At 43.3% G+C, this 22721-nt stretch overlaps 1 protein-coding gene across 1 annotated transcript in view; it reads right to left on the reverse strand.

Annotated features, from left to right (window-relative positions):
- The window catches only part of SETX (senataxin), a 54043-nt gene extending 41190 nt beyond the window's left edge, over positions 1-12853 (reverse strand). Inside the window, exons 1-6 of the mRNA XM_081103476.1 lie at positions 12774-12853; positions 12473-12662; positions 10151-10364; positions 5657-5766; positions 3355-3574; positions 2470-2589 (exon numbers count right to left, since the gene is read on the reverse strand). Of these exons, the coding sequence (XP_080959602.1) occupies positions 2470-2589; positions 3355-3574; positions 5657-5766; positions 10151-10364; positions 12473-12662; positions 12774-12784 (865 nt within the window). The 5' untranslated portion in view covers positions 12785-12853. The remainder of the gene's footprint in view (positions 1-2469; positions 2590-3354; positions 3575-5656; positions 5767-10150; positions 10365-12472; positions 12663-12773) is intronic.
- Positions 12854-22721: the final 9868 nt, after the last annotated feature.

The following is a 22721-nucleotide window of genomic DNA, read 5'->3' on the forward strand; positions in this document are numbered from 1 at the left end:
CCGAGTACAGGAGGCAACCAATTGATGTGGGCCTCTCACATCTTTTTTTTTTTCTTTCCCCTTTCTAAAATTAATGGAAAAATATCCTCCAGTGAGGATTAACAACAAAAAAGGCTGGCAAAATTTTAAATTGTTTTTGCATTTTTTTCAAGCAATACTCTACGCCTCTAAAGTTTTAAATGGACAACAAATTTATATAGTCTAGGTCAGTGGTCGGCAAACTGCGGCTCGCGAGCCACATGCGGTTCTTTGGCCCCTTGAGTGTGGTTCTTCCACAAAATACCACATGCGGGCACGCACGTACAGTGTGATTGAAACTTCGTGGCCCATGCGCAGAAGTCGGTATTTTGTGAAGAGCCACACTCAAGGGGCCAAACAACCGCATGTGGCTTGCAAGCCGCAGTTTGCCGACCACTGGGTCTAGGTAAACCCAACTTTCCCACCATTTGCCACACCTGAAGCCATCTTTTCTATCCAATTCGCCTTCTCCCAGAACTCCCTGAATTAAATCACACAAGAGAAGTAAAGGAAAGAAAGGGGAAAGAAAAACTTGGTATTTCCAGATGTAAACAAAGCCCAGGATTCAGCAAGGCTAATGGGTAAGCAGAGCCGCATAACCTTTATCCACCCGACTGCAGCATGGCTTGTTGGAATCTACTTCCCTCCAGTGGCAGGAATTCCCATGACTCACAAGCTCTAACTTCCAGTCCTTTCCCTATTCTCTATCAGACATGCAGTGGCACGATACTGCCCCACTCAAAGGCCTCCAATTGCTCCTTAATGTCTTCTAAGGAAATTCAAAGTCCTCAGTCAAGCACTTACAGTCTTCCTCTATTGTTCTTCTCCAGCTTTACCTGTCACCCCCCATAATCACTCCCTAGCTACAGCACAAACAAATAGCTGGCTTTTTCCCAACCAAGAACCAGAAGGCCTTCACTATCAGTACCATCCCTCAAAGCCCTATCCACCCAGGTCCAGCTCCAAAGCTTCCTCCATGTCACACATTGCCCAGCCATGTCATCTTCTACAGCACCCGACCCCTCCTTCGGAGGCAAGTGCTCTGTGACTGTTGTTTTATAGTCATCTAGAACCTCCAGTTTTACTGCCCTCAGGACGCTTAGAGTCTAGTTTTTCATCATAGTCAGTCATATAGACCATATAATGTACTTTCTTTTCTTTTTTTTAACATATTTTTATTGATTTCAGAGAGGAAGGGAGAGGGAAAGAGAGATAGAAACATCAGTGATGAGAGAGAATCACTGATTGGCTGCCTCCTACTAAGGGATCGAGCCTGCAACCTGGGCATGTGCCCATGACAGGAATCGAACCTGGGACCTTTCAGTCTGCAGGCCGACGCTCTATCCACTGAGCCACACCGGCTAGGGCTCATATACTTTCTTATGCTCTACTACAGCTGACACATGTTTCATAAACTGTCAAATTAAGGAAGAATGTCATCAGTTAGGTGAAGACAAGAAAGGTTTCAGAAGTGTGTCATTCTAAAGGTTAGGGGAGCGGGATTAACAGAGAGAACAAAATTATATGTGCAAGGCATTCAGAAAGAAATGAACAACTTGTGTAGTAAATGCCGGCAAACAAACTCATAAAAACCTTAATTAGGAATAATCTAGCAAGAAAGAATAACATTAAATATTTTAGAATCTCCCACAAATAAGTTTATATCCACACTGAGGTTGCCTGAAGGGGAGTCAAAGTGGGAAAATTAAATTCACAATGTTTTTGTAGGATCTGGCTGCGTGGTCTTTATTATCGATTCAGTCCTTCATAAAGGAGACAAGATTAGAAACACTTAAGCACAAATCCTCCCTTGATACAACCATGAACGAAAGAAAGCTGGTCTGATGATAAACATGACTACATGGTTCAGACCTATTTTCTGGACTCTCTGAGCAGCCTGCCAGCGCAGGTCCTGTGGTGATGGACATGCTCTGTAGCTGTACTGACTGCTCAGTACAGAAGCCACCAGGCACGTGTGGCTAAGTACCTGAAATACAACAAGGAGCCTGAAAAACTAAATTTTTACTTTCACTGTAATTTAAACAGCCACATTTGGCTAGCAGTTACCATGCTGGACAGTGAAATAATAGAGAACCAAAATGAAATGAAGAACCAGGAAAAAAGAAAAACAGTGGGACAGGGAGACTTTCTCTACAATTTTAACTGTTGCCGTTAGAAATTTACCTCCTATAGATTCTACTCTTAATTCTACCACTAACTGGGTGTTTCAACATGAAAAAGTGACTTCCCTGGGCTTCCGTCTCTTCTTTTATGAAAGGTGTTGAATTAAACTCTAAAGGTCCCTACCCATTTAGGATTCTGAATCTGTGACCTAAACCATAAAATGTTTTTTCTCCACACTATACACACAATTCTTGCAGGGACACCAGTATTTTAAAAGCGCGTCACCATCAGAGCAGTCAAAAGCACTTAGCGAAGTAAGCGTCTTACCCTCTGACTGCCTCTTCATGGTGTGAAGTATTGACTGCATGAAATCATTCTGTTTGTCTGAGCCCAACAACAGTGAATCCATGGCTTGCTCCTCGAGAATGGTCAGCAGCATGCAAATCCCTGAAAGATTGTTTACGGGTTTCTTTAATGGATTAAGTAGCACCACCCTCATGCTTCCTCTCATTCAGGTGGCAAAGAATACCAAGGCAGAAAGATGAAGCAAAGCAGAATCCAGTTCCTCTAACATTTAACTCTGATGTCTTCATAGACATCTATTCCTAAGTAAAGGGACTTCAGACTAATTTGAGAATAAAACGGGAGCATGGTATGAATTTGGTTAGAAAACAATTTCTAAGATGACTACCACACAATCTATATTTCATGTCTAAGATGGCTTCAATTTTAAGATCACCATGTTTCACATACCAACCACTGCCAAATAGGATCATGACTGAAAGGCTTAAATTCAATTAAGTAGGGTGGAACTATTTTGAGTCAGCTTAGAACTTGTTGAAAACCAAAGCTAGTATCTCTTCCTATCAGGAAATATTTTACAGATGGAAAAAGAGGCATTAAACCTTTTCTTAAACTAGATCAAACCCTATCAAAGTCAACTACTTTATAAATATTTTTTATATCTAATATTGTTTCAAATAAAATATTTTCTATACTTGAAAATGTATTTCTTACACAGATTGTTTCTAGGATAAATATTTAAAAACAAGATGTGTAGTTATGTCAATTTAATGACAAAAGAACTGGAAACTATGAAATCCTGTATTTAGCAACTTTGATAAGATTATCAAAAGAGATCACTTCCTTTGCAGGATACTCATAAGAACTACAGGAAAATACTAAGGATATTTGTGTAGTGACAATACTTACCTAACCAATAGTTTTTGTAGTTGGAAGTGTCATACATGTGTGGAGGCAGGATGATCAATTTACCCTTCTCAAGGACAGTAGTAGTATAAATGTCTGTATTTTCTAAAAGCCCCAACTCAATGACTTTAAAAAGGCAAGTCAAAACCTCTTGTAAGTCGTAATAATCATCCCTGTCCACTTTTCCCAAGCCTTTTGCAGTCAGGATAGCCCAACGACGAACCTATAAGCACAACACATTTGTCACTTCATTCAACAAAGTATTGTATCCACACACCAAAAACCTACTTAATAGGGTTCCCTATAGATTTTAAAAGACACAAAATACTAGGTCCTGGGCATGTAGCTCAGCTGATTAGAGTGTCATCAGACAGGCCAAGGTTACGGGTTCAATCCCTGGTCAGGTGCATACAAGGAACCAACCAATGAATGTACAAATTAGTGGAACAACAAATACATATTCCTTCTTCCTCTGTCCCTCCCTTTCCTTCTCCCTTCCCTCTCTCTCAAATCAATTTAAAAAAAGACAAAGACAAAAATATCTATTTTTTTTAATAAGACAAAAGAGTCCTGGCTGGTTTGGCTCAGTGGACAGTGAGTGTCACCTGCAGACTAAAGGATCCCAGGTTCGATTCCAGACAAGGGCACATGCCCTGCCATGGGCTTGATCCCCAGTGGGGGCGTGCCGGGGGCAGCCAATCAATGATTCTCTCTCATCTTTGATGTTTCTATCTCTCTCTCCTTTCCTCTTTGAAATCATTAAAAATATATTTTAAAAAATGTTTTTAAACACAAGAGCCATAGCCAGTTGCTCAGTGGTTAGAGCATCAGCCCACAAACTGAAGGGTCACGGGCTCAATTTTGGTCAAGGGCACATACCTGGGTTGCAGGCTCAACCCCGGTCCCAGTTTGGGCGAGTGTGGGAGGCAACCAATCGATGTTACTCTCTCACATCGAAGATTCTCTATGTCTCTCCCACTCCCTTCTACTCTCTAAAAAAATCATGGAGTCTTAGCTGGTTTGGCTCAGCAGATAGAGCATCAGCCTGTGTACTGAAGGGTCCCGGGTTTGATTCCGGTCAAGGGCACATCCCCAATAGGGAGTGTGCAGGAAGCAGCCGATCAATGGTTCTCTCTCATCATTGATGTTTCTCTCTCTCTCTCTCCCCCTTCTTCTCTGAAATAAATTTTTTTAAAAAACATTAAAATTAAAAAATAAAATCCTATATAATAAAAGGCTAATATACAAATTATCCCCTCAACTGGGAGTTCTACTGGGAGTTCGACCAGGGACAGGGCTGGCCGGCCAATCACCTGTGGCCTCTCCCCTGGCCAGCCCAGACAGATCAGCCCTGATTAGGGCAGGCCAGCTGGACCCCACCCGCGCATAAATTAATGCACCAGGCTTCTAGTAAAAAGATAAAAACTTAAAAAAAAAAATCAATGGAAAAAATATCCTTGGGTGAGAATTAACAACAAAAATAGTTATTTTAGGTGTGGGGATGGTACTGTTTTGTTTTTTCCCCAATGTCAGTGTAGGGAGATGCTCTGTTCGCCTCCTTCCACCACCACATCAAAATTACAACTAAATTATAAAACTACCACCCTTAAGAACCACCTAAAACTAGCTGGACATAACCCTATAACCAAGTCCTTATCGCTTAGAGACATGTTCTGAAGCATTTTATGGATGAAATGCTCTGGTGTCTCAGGTTTGCTCCAATGAATCCAAAAGGGGAGTATACTATCGACCATATATTGATAATTGATGCTCAGTGATGAATATACAGGGGTTCACTATACCATCCTACTTTTGTATGTTTGCAATTTTCCATAACAGAACATTTAAAAAGGGGGACAAATGAAAAGAGGGGCCTCAAAAGCAAGACCTCTGCAACGAGCTCCATGGCAGGGCCGACACCCGGGGGTGCTCTCTGCTGCGGTTCCTGCCGCAGTTTGTTCTGATTTCTGGTCCTCACTTCTAGCACCGAGGCACTGCCTTCCATCCCTTCCCCTTCCCACACCCGCACCTACTAGTACAATAACTTTTCTAACACTGTAACTGGCACTGCCACTTGTTTGGAGTGGGACAGGCAGTCGGGAGCAGGAGAGAGCAGTGCTGCTCTGGCCCAGGTCCTGCCCTGGAAGAGGTAACATTACTTTCTTCTTTGTCTTCTGAGCTCAAGCAGCACCTGTCAGAGGTATTCTGACAAACATTTTAAACAAAATACACATGGAAGCCTCTCAGACAGCTATCTACATGTGCAAAAATATATGTCCTTCCGTCGTCTAACACTCATACTCACCATTTCGTTGGGATGGACCAAAAACAAATAGATTCCGGGCTGTTTCTCAAAAACCTGAAAGGAGCAATTGGCTTGTTCCATCCGACAAAGTGCTTCAACACATAATTCATCTAAACAGAAAAATAAGGCAGTGCACATAAGATATACATTTTATCAACTTACCGAGAGTACTTAAATCTGGCCCCTTCGCTTTTTTGTAAGTAAATGAAAACCTGTCCCTTGTAAATGTAGGAATACTATGTACCTATCTGAAATAATAACTGATCCGAGTATGGTTCCTATGAATTATTCTGACTTTACTAGTATATACTTTTATTTTTTACTCCAGGCAAATTATCTCCATAGGGTATCCTCTTAGAAGTATGGTTACAGGTCCAATTCCAATAGCATTTTACATTTTGACTCATGTGGACTTTATCTGGTACTAGAGCGATAAGGAAAGTCAGCTTCCCTTCTTCTCACCCCCATTGGCTATTTTGTCCTGCTCTCATTTATCAAAACATCCATTTTCTCCACTGGTTTGAAATGCTACCATCATCAAACACTAAATTCCTCAAATACACCTGGTTGATATCCGGACACTACACTGCTCCACTATGTGAGCACTGTTCTAACCCGTTACTCTAAGGAAATGTCTTCATTACTCTTTCAAAATAGACTCATACACTCGCTCTATCAGATGAAGCAACTTTAGTTTGTTAAGCTTCAAAGAATATTGGCAGTGGCAGGCTTGGGGAGGAGGGATAATGGCTTGAAAAGCATGAGGGGAGCTCCTGGGGCACTGACATTGTTTCTTTAGCTGAGTGGTGGCCACCAAAGCTGTGTTTGGTTGTGAAAAAATATCAAGCTTACATATTTTCCTGATGTAGCATTCTTCAATAAATATTCTAAAAATGAATTGTTGGAATTTAAAAATCTATTTTTAATGTATTTAGATTTAACCAAATCTTTAGATCAACTTTCCCTTACTGACATAACATCACAAGAAAGCAATGAGAAAGATCCATAATGTGCATTATTCTATAGAGCAACTCCAGTCTCAACAAGTCACTTAAGGAGAAAAAGAGCCACACCAACGAAAAGGTGTGTGGGCATGTGTGCATGAAAATACTCTTTTGGATTAAAAGAGATCTAAGAAAGGAGAACCAAAAGTAATGTATGAATCCCTGACTGGACTCTATTTAAACAAACCAGCCAAAAACCATTATTTTGTGACTGCTGGAAAAATGTAAATATGGAGTAGATATTAAATGTGTTATTTTGTTAGATATGATAGAGCAGGGAAATGTCTTTTACTTTTAATAGATTCATATTAAGAAATGCAAACATAGAGAGGAAACCAAGATGGCGGCATAGGTAAACACCGGAAATTGCTGCCTCGCACAACCACTTCAAAAATACAACTAAAAGACAAAATGGACATCATCCAGAACCACAGGAAGGCTGGCTGAGTGGAAATTCTACAACTAGAAGAAAAGAGAAAAGCATACCGAGACTCAGAGGAGGTGTGGAAGTAAAGTGCAGAGGTACGGAGGCGCATGCAGAAAGGGCTGGTGGCTGAGGACACGGTTGTCTTTTTCAATCGGGAGGGAGTCTCAAGCTGCTCTGAACTCCAGTTCTGGGCGAGTCCCTGGGGACCCAGACTCACACGGGGAGAGAGGCTAGACTAGACTGTCTGGCATCGGTCGGACCTAGACGGTGGCTTTCTCTCAGAGGTGCTTGCAGTGATTACCAGGACACTGAGAAACGGGGCCTCTTAGGGCAGGACTGAGGAGCAGCCATAGCTGCTTGCTCCGCCCTGTTGATCCCCTGGGACCCCGCCCCACCCAAGCTGTGCGCCGGCTTTTGCATATGAAAGGCCTGGCCCTTTGCAATCTGAAAATTACCTAACCAACTGCAGCTGGCCCAAGGCCCCACAGCAGCTTGCATTCCTTCACAGCTGAGCTCCTGCTGGGTAGCCTCAGGCAGAGGCTAAATTAGCACCTCCTTAGTGATCCAAGAGCCAGTGTACCCAGTGGTCAGAGTGGGACCATCCAGATTACAACTCCTCAGATCCATAAGGGACACACTCAGGGGGCAGACTCAGTGAGCACCAAAGCCCCACTGAAGCAAGTCTTGCCCCGGAGGGGTGTCTCCAGCCCAGAAGTTCTCCCACTGCAGACACAGCTGATTCTCACAGCCAATTGGCCTGGAGGTCAATTCCTCCCAGTGATACCTACAACAATCAAGGCTTAACTACAACAAGACTGTGCACAAAGCCCACAAGGGGGTGCACCAAGAGTGTCCACCTCAGGTAATTGGGGAGGCTGAGCCACTGGGCCCTATAGGACACCTAGCACAGAAAGCCACTCTATCAACACAGGGAAGCATAAAAAATGCGGAGACAAAGAAACAGGTCACAAATCACAGAAATGGAGGAAAGCAAACTACTGAATATAGAGTTCAAAACCACACTTTTAAGGTTTTTCAAGAATTTTCTAGAAACCACCGATAAACTTAGTGAGACACTCAAGAAATCTAGTGAGACCGCAGATAAATTTAATGGGATCCTCAATAAGTCTAGTGAGACCCTCGAGGTTGTGAAAAAGGACCAACTAGAAATTAAGCACACACTGACTGAAATGAAGAACATTATACAGACTTCCAACAGCAGACTAGTGGATCGCAAGAATCAAGTCAAAGATCTGAACTACGAAGAAGCAAAAAACACCCAACCGGAAAAGCAAAATGCAAAAAGATTCCAAAAATATGAAGATAGTGTAAGGAGCCTCTGGGGCAACTTCAAGCGTACCAACATCCGAATTATAGGGTGCCAGAAGAAGAGAGAAAGCAAGATATTGAAAACCTATTTGAAGAAATAATGACAGAAAACTTCCCCTACCTGGTGAAAGAAATAGACTTACAAGTCCAGGAAGCACAGAGAACCCCAAACAAAAGGAATCCAAAGAGGACCATACCAAGACACATCATAATTAAAATGCCAAGAGCAAAAGACAAAGAGAGAATCTTAAAAGCAGCAAGAGAAAGACAGTCAGTTACCTACAAGGGAGTACCCATAAGACTGTCAGCTGATTTCTCAACAGAAACTTTACAGGCCAGAAGGGAGTGGCAAGAAATATTCAAAGTGATGAATACCAAGAACCTACAACCAAGATTACTTTATCCAGCAAAACTATCATTCAGAATTGAAGGTCAGATAAAGAGCTTCACAGATAAGGAAAAGCTAAAGGAGTTCATCACCACCAAACCAGTATTAAATGAAATGCTGAAAGGTATCCTTTAGGAAGAGGAAGAAGAAGAAAAAGGTACAGAGACAAATTATGAACAGCAAATACACATCTATCAACAAGTGAATCTAAAAATCAAGTGAATAATCTGATGAACAGAATAAACTGGTGATTATAATAGAATCAGGGGCATAGAAAGGGAATGGACTGACTATGCTGGGGGGGGGGGATGCGGGAAGAGACTGGACAAAAATCATACACCTATGGATGAGGACAGTGGGGGGGGGGGGTAAGGGCAGAGGGTGGGGTGGGAACTGGGTGGAGGGGAGCTATGGGGGGGAAAAAAGAGGAACAACTGTAATAATCTGAACAGTAAAGATTTAATTAAAAAAAAAAAGAAATATACAGATGCCTAAAAAAAAAAAGAAAGAAAGAAATGCAAACATAAATGACCAAAATCTAGGCAACCAAACATTTGGTATTTAGTGTTAAAAAATAGTATTACTGAAAATAACATTAGTGATTACTGAAAATTACTGCAGCCCAATGGTTCCCAGACAGATTCTACCTTTCCACAGCCCTGCCCCCAACTTCTAAGAGGCATCTGGGTACTTTCTGGAGATATTTTTGGTTTTCACAACTGGGGAGGGGAGAGTGGGGTACTACAGCATCTAGCAGACAGAGGCCAGAGATGCTGGTACCCATCCTAGAGTGCACAGGACAGCCCCACAACGAAGAATCATCCAGCCTAAGATGTCAATAGTGCCAGCCGGCTGGCATGGCTCAGTGGTTGTCACAGCTCAATTCCTGGTCAGAGCATATGCCAGGGTTACAGGCTCCATCCCCAGTGTGGAGAGTGCAGAAGGCAGCTGATCAATGATTCTCTCTCATCCTTGCTGTTTCTGTCTCTCTCTCCCTCTCCCTTCCTCTCTGAAATCAATAAAAATGTATTTTTTTAAAAAAAGTCAATCCTGCCAAGGTTGAGAAAAACACAAGAAAAAAATGAACTGAATGAAGAGATGAATAAAATATATAATAAAGCAAATACAGCAAGATGTTCACTACCGTGGAATCTATGTGGTGCATATATGGTGTTTACTACATAATTTACTTTATGTTTGGAAACTTTGATGACAAAATGTTGGGAAAAATATTAAATATCCTAACTATATGTTCAACAAACAGATTTTCATATAAATAAGCCTAAATTCTTATAATCCTTGAAATAATAAAACTGATACAACCTGTGAACATCCAAGATACTCACTAACATGCTCATGTAAAAGCAGATAAGGGTATTTCAGGATTTCGAGAAGAGGAACTCGAAGCTTATTCTCAAAGTCTTGGCCAGTGAAGTCAAACGGTTGTGCCTCTCCATTGTTGTCTATGATATATAATTCATCATCATCATCTTCCATTTCTGCTTTCATAGATTTTTCAAAGTGATTTATGAGACGTAAGGTTTCTAATTCCCATAAAACCTACAGGAAAAGAAGAATGGGCAGTGTGCTTTATATCTTGTTATCAACAAAACATACTGGATGTCATGATCTTTCTAAAAGCCTTTTCCTAAGCATAAAGATGCAGAATTTTAAAGTAGACATCACAGCCTTTGCTAGTTTGGCTCAGTGGATAGAGCATCGGCCTGCGGACTGAAGGGTACTAGGTTCGATTCCAGCCAAAGGCACATGCCAGGGTTGTAGGCTCAATCCCTAGCAGGGGGTGTGCAGGAGGCAGATGAGCAATGATTCTCTCTCACCACTGATGTTTCTCTCTCTCTCCCCCTCTCCCATCCTCTCTGAAATCAATAAAGAAATATGTAAAGAAAAAAGAAAGGAAGCCATCTGTGTTTGATATTTAATGTTAAAAAATAAATAAAGTAGACATCACATATTAGATTTATTTGAAGAAAAAGTCACTAACCATGGCCACCTTTATGATACATGAATGAGCACAGTAAACCCTCGGTTTTGCAGACCCTGATTTAAGATTTTAGATTTAACAGATAAAATTTCCAGTCCATATGTCATATGTGAAAATTAACACTGTTAATTTTAAAATGCTTCTAACCAATATTTGCTTACAAATATTATTTTTTGTTATTACTTCAGTCATTTTTAAAAATATTTTTTATTGATTTCAGAGAGGAAGGAAGACAGAAACATCAATGATGAGAGAGAATCACTGATCAGTTGCCTCCTGCATGCCCCACTGGGGATCAGGCCCGCAATCCGGGCACATGCCCCGACCAGGAATCGAACCTCTTCCTCTATATATATCACCTCTATGGTCTGCGTTTTATTTTTTAAAATATGTTTTTATTGATTATTTTAGAAAGAGAGGGAGAGAGAGAGAAACATCAATTGCCCCCTACTGGGGCTTGAGCCTACTATCTGGGCATATACCCTGACCAGGAATTGAACCTGTGCCCCCTGGGTGCATGGGACAACACTCAACCAACTGAGCCACACAGACCAGGGCAGTGTTCTATTTTTCATCACATAAATGTAATAAACCAAATATTCAAAGCTACATTTTTAAATGATATGTGTTACTTTGGCTTACTATGACTAGAAAATATGCTTGTGCTCAGAGGTTTATACCATTTACCCATTTAAAAATGAAGAGAAAAAAAATCAATAAAAACACAGTCCAAGCCATTCAGACACATGAATTTATAAAACTGTCAAATATACTGATATACTGACATGAACCAACCCCCTCCCCATACATCATTTCATAAAATTGTTTTATATCAAAACTAGAGGCCTGGGCCCTGGCTGATCTGGCTCAGTGGATAGAGCATCGGTCTGCAGACTGAAGGGTCCCGGGTTTGATTCCGGTCAAGGGCACGTGCCTGGGTTGCAGGCTTAATCCCCAATAGGGGTTGCGCAAAAGGCAGCCAATCAATGATTCTCTCTTATTGTTGATATTTCTATCTCTCTCTCCCTCTTCCTTCCTCTCTGAAATCAATAAAAATATGTTTAAAAAAACAAACAAACGAACAAAAAAATCCTAGAGGCCTGGTGCACGAAATTCAGGTACTCGGGGGGTGGAGTGGGGGAAGGGTCCCTCAGCCCAGCCTGCGCCCTCTCGCAGTCCGGGAGCCTTCAGGGGATGTCTGACTGACGGCTTAGTCCCGCTCCCCCCAAGGGAGTCAGTCAGACATCCTTAGTGCTGCCACAGAGGCAGGAGAGGCTCCTGCCACCATCTCTGCACTAGCCAGCCATGAGCCCGGCTTCTGGCTGAGCGGCGCTCATGCATTGAGCATCTGCCCTCTGGTGGTCTGTGCACGTCATAGCAACCGGTAGTTCCACCATTCGGTCAATTTGCATATTAGCATTTTATTATGTAGGATGACTAAAAGTGAGAGGTTGTACAATTCTGTTTTGGGTTTTAATTCAATTCCACCAGTTAATGGCCACTGATTCAGCACCTACTATATAGCAGGGAATGAATTAGATACTAGAGGTATGTATCAGCCTTTAAAGTTTAAATTATCAGTTCCCTGAATGCTTCTAAAGAGTTCAAATTTATTCTCTTCCTAGTTATCAAGCTCCGAAAAACATTCCCCTGTAACGTAAATTACCTCATGCAAGAATGGCAGTTCGTCCCTTGCTTTGTGGTACTCAGTCACACACTCTAAGCAGTAGCAGAGGTCTTCATCTGCTGTCTGGAATTCACTGGACTGGGTCCTGGATGCATAGCGCTGTAGGAACTCAATGGCGGAAACGCCACCTGGCGTACACCAGCAACACGTGCTCATTCTGTACCCGGATCTAGGAAACAAAACAAAGACTAAAGATAAACAAAACAACATTTTAGGCCTATTCTGTGTGAAGAATGGATACATTTCCTCGAACGACCATCACCCTCAACTGAGAACGTACCTCAACCACATTGAGAACCACCTGCTGGCCAGCTGTCAATAATGGACTAACTCAAATCTGAGCCCACTCCTCAAAACTTTCTTTGACACATGAAAAATATAATAAAATGAAAGCAACTTTGTTAGTTGTAAACATCATAAGGCAATACAGTTGTGCTATAGAAAAGGCTCAAAACTATGTTATCTACATATATAAAAGATTAATATGCTAAGTGTCCAACAGTCTAGGTCTGTGGTCAGCAAACTGGCTCATGAGCCACATGCGGCTCTTTGGACCCTTGAGTGTGGCTCTTCCTAAGCCTTAGGAGGACCCTAATTAAGTTAATAACAATGTACCTACCTATATAATTTAAGTTTAAAAAATGTGGCTCTCAAAAGAAATTTCAATCGTTGTACTGTTGATATTTGGCTCTGCTGACTAATGAGTTTGCCCACCACTGGTCTAGGTAATGATGTCACGTCGCAACACCCGACTTCCTCTCCCTAGCAACTAGCCTCCTTGCAGTTTCTTCAGCCCAGGAACATGACTTGCTTTATAGCCAGGTGCAAACATTTCACACTTTAACCAAATGTCTGTGTTTTCCTGTGCCTCATATCTCATTTGATCCTCACAGAAGTCCTGGAAGTAGGTAGATAGGAAACTCGGTGGAATCCTGTTTTCTTTTCATTAGCCAGAAAACAGACATTTAGAAAGCTTAGAAACTTGACCCAACTAAAAAGAAATGGTGGACCTTGAAAATGACTTAAGGTTTTCTCGCTGAGTAGAATATAGTCAAAAGCTGCTGCAGTTCAAGATTTTACCCTTTGTTCTCCCTGTGTGATCTATAATAACAATCTGCTTCATGTTGATATTTACTGCTGTGTTGCTAACAATTACAAGAGAAGTTGGTGCACTTCCTTGGGCTAGAAAAAGTTTAGCTAAATCAGAAAGCAGTTCTAATTAAGCAAGTTTATTCTATATCTATAAGAACTAAGTTGACTTGCACATGCATGATACATATAAAGCTCTCGCTGGTGCCAATGGCATGTGTGTGTTTGGATATGTTATTGTTGATCGTGGATTGGTTGACACTTTTATTATAAAGGGTGAATAGCGATATTAAAATATTTCTTCTAATTAATTTCTGTTCAATGTGCATGAATTCGTGAACCGGGCCACTAGTATTGAAGGAAAACATATTCAGACAGAGAACCCTCCCTGTTTCCAAAGCATGGATTTTGCATGTTCTCCTGAAGTACTGAAGCAGAGTCAAAAGCTCAAGAAACCTTTACATTCCCAAAAGCCATGTTCAAGAAATCCCTGTTAACATAAAAATCCATAAGTATAACCCATACCAACGACTCCCACAGAGAAGGGTTTTCTCTTGCTTACAAAGTATGGATGCACATGAATTTGCCACAGTGAACTGCTGGCCATAACTCACTGCTCATCAATGCGCTGTAACAGCTACAAATGATCTATTGCTACTGATCCTGATACTTAGTTTTTGACTGTCTCCAACTTTTAGTTTTTATAGTATCATCAGAGTCTCTACCACTCAAGATCATGTGAAAAGGTTAAAATTAAATACTTTTCCAAATCCTAGCAGTCTTAAGGAGAGTAAAGCAGCAAGACCGGACCAGGAAATCCCAAGAACCAAATGTGTCAAGGAATTGAATAAAAGACCTATGAGGTAAGGTTTATCAGAACTGCAGATGACATGAAACTGAGATTCGCAAACAGGATAAAAGCCAAAATCCAGAGAGATCTCCCACTCTCATGGGGTGTAATAAAAATAAGCTAAGATCTATATTTTTACCCTTAACTAAATGCATATAAAAACAACACAATGCTCATTGCCAATAAGCAGGGTATTGTGGTTAAATAAAAAGCAAATGTTTGCATTAAAATAAACAAACAAACAAATGAGGGAGGGAGTACAGCAGGGAGGGAGGGGCTGGGGCAGGGAAAACCCAAGGTGAGCCTGGAGCATCCTGTATTCCCAGAAAGAGAAAGTGCTCCAAATACAAAAGGACGTGGCAAAGGGACACGGGAGGCTCCGTGAGAGAGCTCTCAATGGCCAAAGCGCCAACATTTTGAACAACAAAATAAATGTAATATTGGATTACAACCCACAGTATAAAGTAAATATACATGAATCCATACTGCTATAAATGAGTGAGCGAATAAACAAATGTGGGAGAAGGGGCAAATCTTCCTTACAGAAGAATTCCAAATAATATATTGATACTCTCCCCATTCCAGGAGGTGGCACTTAATCCCACCCATCGTGAGTGTGGGCCAGACTTGGTGAATTACCTCCAAAGAAGAGAGTGTGAAAAGGGAAAAACAGTAATTTTAGAGTGGAGACACCTGGCAAACACAACCTTAACCAAATGATCAAGGTTAACATCACCCGTGTCAGTCATGTTTATAACCCGCCATAATGTGAGGAGGAAGCAACTTCCACTCTGTAACATGCTTCTCCAAAACCCATGCTGCCCTAGTCTCTGTGTGAGAAAAACATCAGACCGACCCACAGTACCCTCAACAGCGGTCGGCCAGTCTGAATCAAGAAGAAAGAAAACCACACCCAAAGGGTAGCAAAGTGTTTCTATATGAAACCAATGACTGACTGGGAATTGGCCAGGAAATTATCCAACAAACCTCATCTTGAGAAACTTGACCTTAAGTATCTAGTGAATGTAAAATATCAACCTAATGGGGGAAAAAAGCTCTAAGCCCAACTAAGTTCACTTCATAAACTAGATGGGCCTAACCCCGTGGTCGGCAAACTGCGGCTCATGAGCCACATGCAGCTCTTTGGCCCCTAGCATGTGGCTCTTCCACAAAATACCACGTGTGGGCGCGCACGTACAGTGCGACTGAAACTTCGTGGCCCATGCGCAGAAGTCGGTACTTTGTGGAAGAGCCACACTCAAGGGGCCAAAGAGCCACATGTGGCTCGCGAGCCGCGGTTTGCCGAGCTGTGGTTTGCCGAGCTGCAGTTTGCCGACCACTGACCTAACCATGCATTCTCATCAGGGGTGATGTCATCCTCAAAGAGATAAAATTGGTCAGTCCTATTCTTTTTATGTATAAAGCACACATATACATACAGTGCACAGATATATACTACATTGCTAGTATTAAAATTCATGGGAAATACATAGAAATGTCTCAAGTGTTTCCTTTCAGGAAGGGCGAGAAGGGACAAAAAAAGGTTAAGAAACATGAATTGAATGTTTGGGTAAAGAAACTTGGCAGTTTTGAATGCATAAAATTACCCTAAAATTCAAATGACATCTTTTTTTTTTTTTTTTTAAATATATTTTATTGATTTTTTACAGAGAGGAAGGGAGAGGGATAGAGAGTTAGAAACATCGATGAGAGAGAAACATCGATCAGCTGCCTCCTGCACACTCCCTACTGGGGATGTGCACGCAACCTAGGTACATGCCCTTGACCGGAATCGAACCTGGGACCTTTCAGTCCGCAGGCCGACGCTCTATCCGCTGGGCCAAACCGGTTAGGGCGAAATGACATCTTTTTGTTGTGATTAATCCTCAGCCGAGGATATTTTTTCCATTGATTTTCAGAGTATAAGGGAGGGAGGGAGGGAGGGAAGGAGGGAAAGGGGGAGAAAGGTAGAGACAGAGAGAACCATGGATGTGAGGCTCTAACTACTGGGAAAAACCAGCCAGAGCCAGATGACATCTTGACAGAAATTATATCTTACTGCTGAGGCTTTTGTGGCATAATGCAAGTTCTTAAAATATCCTATATAATAAAAGGCTAATATGCTAAGTGTCTGGTCGTCCGTTGAACCAATCAAAGCATAATATGCTAATGATATGCTAAGGCCACTCAACTGCTTGCTATGACGTGCACTGACCACCAGGGGGCAGACGGTTAACCAGTTGCTCCGATTGGCAGGTTAGCTTGCTGTTGGGGTCCAGCCGATTGGGACTGATTGGGACTGAGCCAGACGGGCTGTACACACCCTGGAACCCTGGAGCCCTTCTGCAGTCCCTCCCTGACTGGCCAACCTCCCACGTCTCTTCCCGGCCGTGATTGTGCACCTGTGGGGTCCCTCTGCCTGGCCTGTGCTGTGCCCTCTTGCAATCTAGGACCCCTTGGGGGATGTCAGAGAGCCGGTTTCAGCCTGATCTTGCAGGCCAGGCTGAGGGCCCCCACTGGTATACGAATTCGTGCACTGGGCCTCTAAAAAAGGATATATATATATACATATATATACATATATAATCAATATAGGTATATATTTATCTCAGAGAGGAAGGGAGACGGAGGAACATCAATGATGAGAATCATTGACTGGCTGCCTCCTGCACACCCCACACTGGGGATTGAGCCTGAAACCCCAGGCATGTGCCTTGACGGAGAACCAAACCATGGTTCATAGGTCTACCCTCAATCACTGAACCACACCAGCTGGGAGCCAGTTCTTAAAAATAAATTCATATTTTAGAAAAACTCCTTACTTCCTTCTTATATCCATGATTAAAGACTTATACATAAATATGTACTTATAATCAAATATATGTATTTGTCTTAGGAATTTTCTGAATTCATTAAGTATTAATTGTGTACTTTATTCATGCTCCTAAAAATAATTTAGGGCAGCTTTTAATATTTAAGTACTACATATAAAAAGGACATTTAAAAAGGAGATTTAAAAAGAGATAGCAATCCAAACTTATTTAAAATAAATTTAATTTCACTAAGTCCTAAATTAGGAGCTTCCTGAAAAGCTGAGCAAAAGATAACATGATGAGGCACACAGTCCTCATTTAAAAACAGAGAAAGCTACTAACTCAGCTGGAGAGCCCTGCCTTCCCTTAGAAAGGCGACTCTAATGCCATCCCATTTCATTAGTGCCCACAGGGACACCAACTACCACTGAATATCATTAGTTTCTGCGTAATTTAAAATCATTTCATTCAAAGCAGGGTTTCTTGTTTCTAAAAGGCCATCACAGTACCAGGAAGTTGAAAATCTGCAGAAGCTATTTTTCTGGTGATCTAATTCAACATGCAGAGTGAGTTCTGATTTAAGAATAGAAAGTGAAACTTAAGAAGTTTCTCAAGCATCCATTATTATGAGCATGACTTGACAGGGGAAACCGCAGCTTTGAAAAAATTAAGGGACTGGAGTAAAACAATAACTTTGTCACAACATGTTAACAGAGCAGTCAGCAAAACGACCCTTCCATTAAGAGAATGACGGCCCTAACTGGTTTGGCTCAGCCTGAAGGGTCCCAGGTTTGATTCCGGTCGGGGGCATGTCCCTTGGTTGTGGGCACATCCCCAGTGGAGAATGTGCAGGAGGCAGCTGATCGATGTTTCTAACTCTCTATCCCACTCCCTTCCTTTCTGTAAAAAATCAATAAAATATATTTTTAAAAAATAAAATTATGGAGACTGCTCTTTATTTCACTCAGAGTGCTAGGCCACTTCCACACTCAAAAGCAGGACTTTTCTCAAAGTATGTGGGCGCTATTCCCATGGAAGAGACAAGCACCATGGGATCTACAATACCGAGAATGGTGCTACAAGACACATCAACAAGAGAAACGGGCTTCTGTGAGTCCTCTCAGTGGCCATATGTATAATTATGTCCCCAAATCTAAATCATCACTGTCCTGACAGGCAAGCCCAGCAAATTCTGAATAGGACATATGGTCATTTCCCTTGGTAGATCATGAATCCTGTGAAGTTTTTGCCCAACTCAGTTCTGAAAGTCAGTTGTGTTAATTTCATAGTATTTTTTAACTGCTTGGAACCATTACTGAACCACAGAATCAAGCTGCAGGACAGAAAAAGAACCACTCCCCAAGCATCAAAAGAGCCGATTTCATATTGTCTACCTTGTACAGTGATGTGTCGATCATACAGGACGCTTCACCAGGGGCGTAGCTATAACTTTCCATAGATTTACTCTGGGGATCTCATTTCTCATATTAGCTAGCCAGAATCTTCAAATAACAATCACTTTCTTCTCTTTCCCACCTAAACTTCTTGGGGAAAAAAATCAACTAGATTCATTTCTTCAGCTCCTCTGCACTCTGGTTTCTACCCTTACTTTGACTAAATGTTTTCACGGAAGTCCTTCATAATCTGTTTTACCAAATCCAGCGAGGTCTTGACTTGACTCCTCTAAAGCATATGAAAATGCTGGCCTTGGGGTGGGAAGAAGGCAAAGTGGGATAAAGGGGAGGGAAAGAGACTTTACTTTGGTGGTGAACCCATGCTGCTGTGTGCAGATGGTGAGTTACTGAGTTGTACACTTGAAACCTGTATAGTTTTAACAAATATTATCCCAATAAACTCAATTTTTAACAATTAAATTTAAAAAAAGAATGTGGACAATGTTACTTATGCAGATTCAATTTTTAAATGTGCAAAAGAAAATACTGGCCATGCATTCCTTAGCTAAGACAACACGATTCTCCTTTCAGTTCTTCTCAACCTTCCTCACAATCTCCTCGTCCTTCTGCCTCGGTAAGCATCCGTTTCCAGAGGTTGCCCTCAGGACTCTAACCTCATTTAGTAACCTCCTTCTGGGTGACCTAACTCAAACAACAGCTTTACTACCTATTTTGAAGTTTCCCAAAGACTGAGAATGTATGTAAAACTCATAATGCAATGCTTAACTATAGTTCAGCTACTCAATAAATGCTAGCCTAGCCTAGAAATCCACAAAGATAGTCAATATCCAACTGCACAGTGACAGGCACCTCAAAGTAAACAGAACAAGAAAAGAACAAAGTCCTTCCCTTAAATACAGTATTTTCTATATTCATGGCATCACTAACCTTTAGTTTTCAAACCAGTAACCTGGGAATTACCCTGTACTCTCCCTTAGCCCCCATCTCTCTGAGTTCGAGTCCACCTCCTCAATTACATCTGTACGTTACTCAGTGAGACTGCCACCGCCTAACTTGAACACATTCTCATTATTTGTCTGGATTATAGAAGCCTCAATGGGATTCTTCTGTCTCTTGTTTTGATCCACCACCAATTCTTCCTCCAAATGCTGCCGACGGGCAAGGAAACAGCTGGACTTTGAAAGCATAGATGACTCCTCCAGAGTAAGTTATTTCAAGTCTTGGGATCAACCTCAAGCTTCTGGGCTCAGCACATAAGGAAGGCCCTGCCTGATCTGGCTTCAGCAGCATCTCTTGCCATTCCAAACCCTCACTTGCTCTCCCGAAAATGCTTCATGGTGTTGCATGGTGTTGGCGTTCCCTGCCTTTATGGAAGCTCATCCATCTGCCTGGAGCACCCACCCTTCATACTCTTCCCTGCTTCTTAATCCTGAAAGTACATCAAACTCACCAAAGAAACTAAAAAAAAAAAAAAAGGGCAGATGATACTGATAAAATTCAGATTAAATTTTTTCAAAGAATTCCATCAGTGATTTTTGATAAAAAGCCAGATTTGAGAACTAACCATGTGCAACCAACCCATCCCCAAGCGTTGTCATATCTGGGGCTTGTCTGACCCATCCTCTCCCTTCTGGTTTGTCTTTGATGACCTTCTTCTCCATTATCTCAGGCCTTTGTTTGTTTCTATCACTTCACTTCCATGCTGGGCTGAGCTGTTGTTCTCAGCAATTCTGAATCTGCAGGGCAAGGATCTCTTCTGTTTAATCACTTTTCCTTTTGGCACATATTAGGTGACTGAAAAAATTTCTTAAAAAAATAAATACCTGGGCTAATGGCTTACAGAGATGTGAACCTCTCAGTCGAGATTCCTGGGTGAGGATTTTCACTCACATATACCCAGACTCTGGTCCCAAAAGAACATTTCTGAAATAAGAAAGAAAAAGTAAACGATTAAGCAGTTTACAATGTCTTATTTGAGTTTCACATCAATCCTATGAAGTGGATCCAGAAGTCACCGTTTGATGGAAAAGCTCATGCTCACAGATTAGACAACTTGCCTGAGGGCACACAAATACTGGAAATGATGCAACTGCGATCCTGCCCCCACGGGGTGGGGCGGGGGACTCATCCCACTGGGACGGGCCCACTCAGAACAGCTGGGCGGTCTGTCAAAAGTTCCCCAAATGAGCAAACGCAGCCCGCGGGTGTCAGTCACTAACTCCTCTCTCACTTTAAACGTCAACTCTTCCTTCTATCTAACCCAAGGGTTCTGTTCCCTTCGTGCCTGGCTCCCTCTGGGCCGCAGGTGAGGGGGGTGGGCAAAGCTCCTCTGCTGCCCGATTAGAGAACAGGTGGAGCAGGAACCACTAGGGAGAAGCGCTCCGCGACGGGAGAGCCTCCGGGCAGGAGAACCGCTGGAGCGTCCAGAGGACCGACTCTGCAGCCGGACCCTCCCCCTGCCCCCGGAGGCCCTACGCCATGCCCGGACCGAAAATAGGTGACGATTCCGCTCTGCAGACGCGGGAAAGGGAGGAGAGGGGGTACCAGCGCCCGAAACGCCGGGGTGCGGGAGACAGCGGGGGACGACCCACCAGGCACCACCGGGCTGCTCCCGCCGGCAGCGCCGCGACCCTCCGAGCCGCCGCGCTCGCACCGCCCTTCCCCCGCCCGCCCGGACCCCACGCGCCGCGACGGTAATCCCACGCGGCCCCGCGCACACCAGCTCACGTGTGCGACCCCGAGCCGCCGCTCTCCTCACCCCGCGGGCCTCACCTCGGCCGCTAGCCCACCTCCATGCCTCCGCTCCACAAGCTGGCGAGGGCGGAAGTGTCGGTCGCACCCGCCCAACCCACCGGCGCCGCGAGCGAAGGTCCGGCCCCTGCGCGCCGCCTGCGGGCCGCAAGCCCCGCCTCCGCCGCCACTTTGTTTTGGTGCGCGGGGGGCGGGGCGTGGGGAGAGGCGCGCCGAGCTCAGGCGGGGAACCCTTCGACCTGGCGCTGACGTCACTTCCTGGATGCGGGGCAGACCAATCGGGAGCGCCCGCGCGGTGGGGGCGGAGCCAGCCGCAGAGGAGGGCACGCGGCCCTGCCCACGGCTTCGGCTGGGAGGACGCGGCCCGACCTCCCCGTGCCCCGTGGACTGCGGCGCCTACCTTTCTGCGTCCCGCTGTCATCTCCTGTGCCCAACGCCTCAGGTGCTGCAGGAGGGTGTGCTGCGGCCCGCGAAGGGATTTCCCCCCCTTTTTTAGATTTCCTTTAAAGACCTAATATGCAATCAACAGGTATTTGGAGGAACAGATATATATATAGATATAGATATATATATATAGTGGATGACAGAAAAAGGATGCATTAAGTCCTGCAAATTCGGGGGAGTCTATATACTTTGTATTTCAGAAAAAGGATACGTTGAAGGACTGCAAAGAAACACAACACAGAGCATCACAGGAAAGCCACCACCAGAAAGCCTCGCGCCTGTTTTTTAACACCTGCCACCCAGCTGGCTGCTGAGGAACCACCACTGGCTTTCACTCTAACGAGGCAGAAAACCCAAATAATTAAGAATACTGACCAGCACTGCGAAGGAAAGGGTCTGCGGTGGGCCCCTCGGGCAGGTTGGGCGACGGTCCTACCAAGGCGAACCTCAGCCGAAGACTGAGGAGTGGGTGGCTGAGAACGGGAGAAAAAGGTTCCAGTGAGGGGGCGTGGCTTAGGGAGGACCGTTATGCTAATTTGATGACCGTTATGCTAATCCGATGGCCGTTATGCTAATCTGATGGCCGTTATGCTAATCTGATGGCCGTTATTCGAATTTTCCCAGCTGGCCCAGGACCTGAGAGCACGAGTCGAAAACCGAAACCCGTTATTCTCCCCGCTTCTAGGCGTTTCCACTCCGTGAACGAGTTCAGCCCGTATTCCGGCGTTAGAAAACTATTTCCAGCAATAATGCATTATAAGTTGTACCCGCGTCCCCTTGGAGATGGCATGTTGATGTAAGACTTGAAACAAGACAGACCTGGATGGCTGGCGACAATGAACTTTTTTAAAAATATATTTTATTGA

The sequence above is a fragment of the Myotis nattereri genome (assembly GCF_964212035.1).
Source record: "Myotis nattereri genome assembly, chromosome: 12".
Taxonomy (NCBI): Eukaryota; Metazoa; Chordata; class Mammalia; order Chiroptera; family Vespertilionidae; genus Myotis; species Myotis nattereri.